Source organism: Lipotes vexillifer, unplaced genomic scaffold, assembly GCF_000442215.2.
Source record: "Lipotes vexillifer unplaced genomic scaffold, Lipotes_vexillifer_v1.1 scaffold4, whole genome shotgun sequence".
Taxonomy (NCBI): Eukaryota; Metazoa; Chordata; class Mammalia; order Artiodactyla; family Lipotidae; genus Lipotes; species Lipotes vexillifer.
Window position 1 is genome coordinate 4374786 of NW_006785876.1, and position 8278 is coordinate 4383063.

The 8278-nt window shown below is 43.2% G+C and overlaps 1 protein-coding gene across 1 annotated transcript in view; it reads left to right on the plus strand.

Moving 5' to 3' along the window:
* Nucleotides 1–5614, plus strand: part of BICRAL (BICRA like chromatin remodeling complex associated protein) — a 31405-nt gene extending 25791 nt beyond the window's left edge. The window contains exon 12 of the mRNA XM_007458222.1: nucleotides 1783–5614. Coding sequence (XP_007458284.1) covers nucleotides 1783–2570 — 788 coding nt within the window. The 3' untranslated portion in view covers nucleotides 2571–5614. The remainder of the gene's footprint in view (nucleotides 1–1782) is intronic.
* The last annotated feature ends 2664 nt before the right edge of the window (nucleotides 5615–8278 follow it).

An 8278-nucleotide genomic window follows, 5' to 3' on the forward strand; every position in this document is an offset into this window, starting at 1 on the left:
GTCAGAAGCCTTCCCAGAAGCAACTAAACCTCAGCAAATGATTGAGTTTTCTCACTATGTGCAATGCATTGTTGGGGGGGAATCAGTGAAACATGGTCCCTGCCCACAGGCTCTAGTAGATTGTAGTGCTCCTTTTTTGGTACTCTTCCCGCACCCCATCAGCTTCCTGCCATTTGCATCTGTGCTAGATTCAGCCCACATTCTGCCTTTTAAAAATGAATTCTCTATACTTCTTTCTAGCGTCTGAAATTTTTTAAATCGAATAACATAACAATTTGTGGAATATCAATTTTTACCCATACTTTTACCATCCTAGAAAAGGAATGTTTTTATTTCTCCAAGTTTTCTTCCAGTTATGGTTCCCATTTGCATACATCACTTAATATAATTATAATCATATGTCATGTGCTAGATATGATTTTGTTATTCTAATTTTCTTCCATTTAACACATCTGAAGTTTTTATCCTGTTGCTATAGTCTTCAAAATAATATTTAGTAAATTTTTAATATACTAATTCGATAATTTGGCTAATCCATTCCCCTCCTATTGGAATATTATTTTCCTCTGGCTTTACTTCTATTTTTCTAACATCTTTTCTGATACTTAAATATTAAGGTTCAGCCTTGTGTTTGATGTGGCTTAAGAAATTTTCAAAGAGAATACATGATCCTTATACTCAGTGTAAAGGGAGAGTCCTAAAGAATTGCTGTATACCTAGGAGAATCCTCATATCTTTCCAAAAAACAAGAGAATAATGTGAGATCTATTTCTGCCCCTTTTTCTTAGAACCTGAAATCCCCTATTGCCATTGGGTGAATTGGGCTTTGGGGATAAACCCTCCTCTTTTGTCACAGCCTCTCAGGCCTGGTGTCACACGGGCAGGGGCATGCTCCGTCCTCCTCTGTATTGTACCTGCACAGTGTTTGTTGGGTGGAATCACCTTTTTTGATTTCAAGGCTGTATCCCCTAGGTCTCATATTTTGGGATTTAGTGAACAAATTCACGTTTGTGGCTTTATAGGTATCACCAAAGCTCTATTTCACTTTCATTACTTCCAGAGTGAACACTTTCTTTGCCCTTGCATAACAGCAACCTGCTTCCCTCCCTCCGTACCCTCAACCCCCTAAATCCTCACCAACACTTCACTCGCCATCCTTGGCTCTTCAAGCCTGGCACAGGTCAGCACTCACCCTCAAGACCCGGTTCCTCCATACCCCACTGTCCTTCCAAGCAGATACCATTTAAGGTGCATGTTGATCGTTCGTTTTGTGTTCCTGGCAAAGTGCCACTAGTTATGCCAGGTCCCCTGCCACGGGTTTAGAGGGACTGAAGTGCCATCACCCACAGACAAGTAGTGGGTAGCCCCCCGCCAAAGCCTCTGTTCAGGGCCTTCTGCTCCAAGGAAGAAACGAGGCTGATACTAACATCTGATTTCTGTTTTCAGACTGTTTCAAAGCAGTCATTTAATAAAAAACTGATCAAAAACTACAGTAAGAGACCAAGACAAAGTGGAGCTTTTTGCCCATTGGGTTTTCCCATTTGTCATCCAGCAGCTCCTTTTTCAAAGAGGTTTAAGCTCCTCTGGAAGCTGCCGCCCTGCAGCCTCAGTTCCTTTTAAAGGACACCCCTCAAGTACTGTGCTTCTGCACGTTCCTGGCCGTGAACAGCTGACTCGGTGTGGTGGGGTAGGGTGGCGTGGCTTTGCGCCTGACCCACTGAGGGGCTACTGTCTAGTCCTGTCTCATTCTTTCATTAATGTTCTTTTTGTTCCCATTTCCAGAGGGCTTTCAGGCTGATTTCTGTTGTTCCTTCAAACTTGATAAAGCTGCTCATGAGACACAGTTTGGCAGGAGTGACCACCATGGCAGTAAAACAACCAGTTCTGTGCATCTGACGGCCAAGGCCCAGAGCAGAGACAGAGCCAAAGCAGGCATGGCAGAACCAACAAATCATGACGAGTTTCATCTAGTGCCTAATCACATCGTGGTCTCCGCAGAAGGAAACATTGCTAAAAAAACCGAATGCCTCGGCAGAGCACTGAAATTTGACAAAATGGGCTCAGTTCAGTATCGGAGTGCGTCTGAAGAGAAAACCAGCCGGAAAGACCCCGTGAAAGGCAGTGAGTGCTCTCCCGGCCCTGAAGGGCACCGGAAAAACTCGTCCAGACCAGATCATGGCCCTGAGAGCAAACTCTCAAGCCTCCTAGTAGATTCGCACCTGGAGATGACGTGTAATAGCTCCTTCCAGGACAAGACTTTGCGGAATTCTCCAAAGAATGAAGTTTTACACACAGACATCATGAAAGGGTCAGCCGAGCCCCAGCCTGATCTCCAGCTCACTAAGAGTTTAGAAACAACATTCAAGAACATCTTGGAACTCAAAAAGGCGGGCCGGCAGCCCCAGAGTGACCCCACGGTTAGCGGCTCTGTTGAGTTAGATTTCCCCAACTTTTCTCCAATGGCTTCGCAGGAAAACTGCCTGGAAAAGTTCATCCCGGACCACAGTGAAGGCATTGTAGAAACTGACTCCATTTTAGAAGCAGCTGTAAATAGTATCCTAGAGTGTTAATAGCCGCAGTCCTCCCTCACCTGCCCCCGAGACCCTGCCCCGGACAAGTTACATTCTTTCCTGGCAAAAGCAATGGAAATGGTCTCCTGTCTCCAGCCTGCTTGATCTTTCATCACAGCTTATTCTTTCTAATCTCAATCCCATTCTTTGTTTAAGAGCAATACTCGTCGTGGTTACAGGGAGATCCTTCAGTGAAACTGATCCTTGTTAGAAAGCAGTCTGATAGGCCCTACACATTTCAAGTGTTTTGAAAGTGCTTATAGTCATTTTTCTGTTTGTTTTTGTTTATTTGTTTTATTTTTTTTAAACACTGTAACTCAATGAGATCACAGTACACTAGGCCCTGGGTAAAATTCTGACAATCATAAGTCATTTGAAAAGAACAGACTTATTAAAGAAAATCAAACAGGACTGATAGAAGATACTTTTTAAAGAAATCCCACTGCATCTCCAAATTTTGGCTTTGTGGGGGGGGGTCTTGGGGTGTCATGGGCCGGGAGACCACATGGCTCTCCCCTTGGCTGTCTCTGAGCAATTAGTCCTGGCTGCTGTGCCAGGACCCACGGCCCTGGCGTGAGCACCTGTAGCGCACAAGCAGGGCTTCCTGTTCATCGTTCAAGTGCTTTTCTGATGCTCTCGGAGCAAAACCTCACCTCTTCAGCATATCCGCGTTGCGTTTCATCTAGGGAATACTTTGTTTTGAGTTGCGACAGCATAACTTGAGATAATCTCACCAGGCGAAATAAAAGGAAATGGAAACCAGTTAAGTGGCACAGTGTACAGGGGAGGCCAGGATAGAGCCATGAGGATTATAATATGTATATATGTAAAAGCATATATATGTTAACTATTGAGAAAAAACAAGGGTTTTGCATTCTATAATTGGATCTAGGCAACATACAATGTATGTTTTTGTTGGTTGCTGGCTTTTGTTCCATGTAACCTCTCTTTGCACCCCTCCCACAACAAATAGGCAAGCGTCAAAAGTATTTTCATTTGAAAACTATGTTGTAATTTTTCAGTTTAAACGTTAAGGGGACTTTGGCCTTGTTTCTGCTTCTTGTTGTCTGAGAACAGTAGTCACCCCTGGCAGCAATCATTACCAAAACACAGACAAACCAAAGGTAACCAGCCAGCCCACCACTGAGAGGAAAGATCTGAGACCCGGGATTCCCACTTGAGAGCCAAAGGACAGTCCCTGCCATAGTTTGTGTCTGGCCCACGTTCATGTTCGTGAACGTGATTTATTGCTTTATTTATTTATATTTCTTTTCAGGGAGCTTTCCCCAGTTTCCTTTCTTGTATACCTGCCCCAGGTCATCCCGTTTCTGTTGACACTTTCATTCTCAATGTCATCGTAACCATCAGTATCTCCTAGCATTGGGAAAGCTACATATGGTATTTTGTACGTACCCCCTTACATACATGTGTGCGTGCGGGTGTCTGGGCTGTTCAGATCCAGAGGTCATTTTGGCGACAGTGTGTACACGCTCACCCTCCCTGTTATGTGCACGGGCTCTCATTTATTCTGTCCATCTCTCTGGCTTTAGAGGCACACCCACTGGTCTTCACTCTAACATGTTGCCAAGATCCGCTTCTGGCCATCCCCAGAATGGGGATGGCCCCACTGTCATCACGTTGGGCATTTCTCTTCCAGGTTGGCCTGCAATGGAAAGGAAGGCTTCTGATTACTAGAAAACACAGTAACAGAAGACCTAGACTCTCCCTGCTCCTTAGTCCCCCAAACAAAGAAACCCTGTGAGACAGCCAGTCTTCACAAAAGCAAAACACCTTCTCCCCACTCCCACCCCTGAGCCAATAGAAATTGGAAAATCTGGGCCATTTTACGGTGACCATGTTTTCCTTATTTGTGCCAATGTCCAAGTTGCAGATTTCCCCTTCTTCCTGTATTGTAACATATTAGAAAGATAAGTTGGTATTGCCAGTTGGAACTTTCCGTTTGGGTAGCCCTGGGGTAACACCCTGCCCTGAACCCCATGATTTCATAGGCTCTTCTCTTAGGGCTCATGCTCCCCTAATTCCTAGCAAGACTTAAAGATGGTCCCTCCTGATCAAATTCTTCTCATTGTGGAAATTTATACCTAGAAGCCTTCACGGAGGCTACTAATGAGTTTACATTAATTACTGAATCAGTGGAATTCTTAAGAGACAAGATAAGCTCCATGTACATTTGTCACCTCTCTTTCTTCCCTACCCTGCCCTGCTACCCCAGTCCCAACTTTTCGATATACCATCTTAAAGGGTTTTTTAAGCCTTGACACTTGTCTAGAAAACGGAGAGCCTAATTTACCAAAATGAAACTTGTAGATTTTTGTGTCCTTGTATGTAAGTTTACTTTTTATGGAGGAAAGATTCTAGATAATGACAAATGACGATTATGAAATGTATTTTACTCCTGTGATTAGGTCATAACTCGCATGTCGAGGCCCCCTCTGGTGGAGGGTGAGAGCTCAGCCTCGGATGGCCAACATTCAGTTGTTCAGATTCATTAGTCAAAGTTAAGTTTTAGAGCTACTCATACTCAGTAACAAAAATCATTTTCTTTTCTTTTTTTTTTTTTCTGTTGTGGAAAAGTGTGAATTTGTTATTAAGCATTTGATTTTCTGTGTCCTTAAGTACTGCCTAAAGATAAAGCAAATTTTAAACTGGCAATTACGAAAAAGAACTATTTTAGCGCTGAAGAATTTAGCAGACTTTGTTAGATTAGGGAGGCCTTACAGACTGACTTGACTTAAAGAGGACGCGTCACTCACTGTCAGTGTGGTGTGGGCTTTATTTGCTTAAATACCTTCATTTGTATAGTATGTCTCACTTGAAATTGCTTTGTATACATTTTGTAAAAATATTTATAAAATGTTTTGTAAAAAAAAAGTATAACAAATTGCAGTTTATTTTGTTATGTTGGATAAATACTGTTAAAAGAAACCAGTCAGTAACTATATTGTTAATCCATGGTTAGGAAATGTTTAGTTGGAGATTACAAAATGAAACAACCATTGCAATACAGCCAAAGATTTGGGAAAATGTGCAACTGTGATTGTCTTGATTTTGCAAAGAGGAATGGCTGCTTTTCCCAGAAGAAAAGGGTAAGTAAATGTCCAGTGGGAGTTCTGTTATTAAATACCATTACCAAAGAATACCCCTGTCAGTGAGGGGGTAGGATTTTAACTGATCAGCCTTTCTAAATTGCAAGTTAAACAAAATTGGTCAAGGAGAAAGTTTAGTCATGAACATCTCCGCCCTCCCTCCCTGCTCCCCTCACATGGGCCCTTAACTGAGGAAGGAAAAATGAGGTCATTTAAAAGTTAGATAAATGTGCCTCAATCTGCAGGAATTTTTCTTTAATCGTTACATTTCTTTTGTTTCTGCAGGAACGAGAAGGCTAAGGGATAGGTAAGAAATGAAAAAAATAAAAAACTATTTTACATAAAACTTGTTCCAGAATTAACATGTTTCTCTTTGGATTCACACGTTTGACCAAATTGTAACCTTATCTGTAAAATCAGCCCCACTAAGCCCTTTTGAGTTCCTGTGTGACTCTACCCAAATTGTTAGGGAAACTAACAGAGGGGTAACTTCCTGGGGTAAGGGTGTAAGACTCCTTAAATTTTCCTCTGGGGCCTAGAATTTATACTTAGACTCCCTACTTTATTTTATTTTATTTTATTTTTATTATTTATTTATTTATTTATTTATTAGACTCCCTACTTTATGGTTTAATTGCTCTCCACCACCACCAATAGGTAGTAGCAGTCAGGATATCAAGATTCTTCAGTAATCGATACATAAAGTGGAAGTTGTCCTCATATAACTAACAGAAGTTAGAATAATTACGGCTAGAATAATTGAATCAGTGGATGGATCCCTTAATGTCTTTTATAGTGGTGTCCTGCTGTCAAGTTTCTCTCCTTGCTAAGGACAAATGTGTGTCCAACATGACACACATTTGTCTTTCCCCTCTTCAGGCCATTTGCGATGGGTGTGCCCCATGAATAAAGAGTTAGAAGGATCATCTGGCTGCTTGATTAGGATCGGAGTCTGTGTGTTCCGCAGAGGCACACCCAGAGGAAAGACCAGGCACCTTCTCCTAGGATGGTTAAAGCCCTCAGGCCTGTGTACAGGAGGCCATGTCCCAGGAGAGGGACCCTAGCACTGCCTGGTGTGCAGAGAGTAGCCAGGGTTTTACTGGGGGGAAAGGAATGGGAAAAGAAAGAAACTCCAGTGTCTGGGGGCACTGAAACAGCATTGCTCAGGCAGGACTCGAGCTCTGCTGTCCTCAGGAGGGCTGAGCCCTGGATCTGGGCTCTGGCTCTGCTTCAGCCTTTGTGCTCTGAGACGGAGGATTCCTGGGTGTCTGGCATTAAGCACTAAACTATTGAGCAGTTTACAGGCGCTGTGCTAGGCACTAGGAGTCTACAGATCATTCAGGTATGATTTCTACTCTCAGCTCAGTCTAGAGAGGAAACAAGCACATAACTAACTACATTTCAAGAGAGAAGAAACTGGGGCTAAAATTCTTCCAGATTGCCATTTGGTAGAGCTGTGACCTATATTCCCGTGCCCCGCTTATTTCCATGGTTCTTAGTGAAATTTCCTGAGGTATGTTTGAGAAAAAAAAGTATGATACTTTTTGCAGGAATGAAGATAGAGGAATTTTATAGTGTTAACTACGTGGAGAAAACTGGTTCAGCGGACACACAAATTGCAGAAGCACATTTGCAGTATAAAGTGGATTCTGTAATGTAAACAGCCTGTATGTACACTGCTGCAGGTAAAAGGCCTATATGAGTCCCTCATCTATATTCCTTTTAGGCTTGTGCTGGAGCCTGGCCTTTGAAAACACTTTCAAAGGTGAGATCCTTAGGGGAAAATCGTGTCTGTGAAGGTCAAGGAAAGCAGTACAATGGGGGGTGGGAGGCGGGCGGGTGCAGAAGGTGCCTTTGGCAGCAGAATCTGGAAATGGGTCCCAGGACTTCACCTAACCCATCATCAGACACCTTTGTGCAAGTTACTCTCAGCCTCAGCTTCCTTGCAGATAAACTAGGAAGACTTGTCCCGACCCTCTGCTTCTTAGGGTGTAAAATGAAGTCTTACTGAAGAAATGTGGAAGGTAGGAAAAGCCAATGTTCCAATTATCCCCGAAATAATTGAGAAGAGGTTTGGGTTCTTCCGTTTTGCATTTATTCTTACCTACTGCACACTGTCTCCTTCCTACCCTAGCTCTCCTGTGTCTACCCTCGACCCTCAGAAGGCTGCTGCCCTCCAGCTCTTCTCTCCTTTTCCTTCTCACGTTTGCTCCCTTTGCCCGTTTTGCATCAGGATCGAAAGCTGTTGTCCATGTTGTCTTCCCTGACTCCAGGCTCATCTGGCTGCTCTTCCCACCTGCCTCCTGGTAACCCACGTCACTCTCTGAGGAAGCAACAAGGAAAACTTGAAGCAAAACGAAGTCAACTGCAAGAAGGGTCATAATCCGAGAAAGAGGTTTGGGGCAGATGGGAAATTGCAAGTTGAGCCCCCTTTTGGGTGTGGGGGGTGTGTGGTGGTTTTGCCTTACCGAGAAGGCATGGATTCCAAATAATCCCCAAATGCAGACAATACTGATATAACTTATTGTGGGATATGTTAGGAAAGGGATCCTGGAGTCAATTCAAAGAAAAACAAAATGTTGGTCCTGAAAGGAGTCTTTT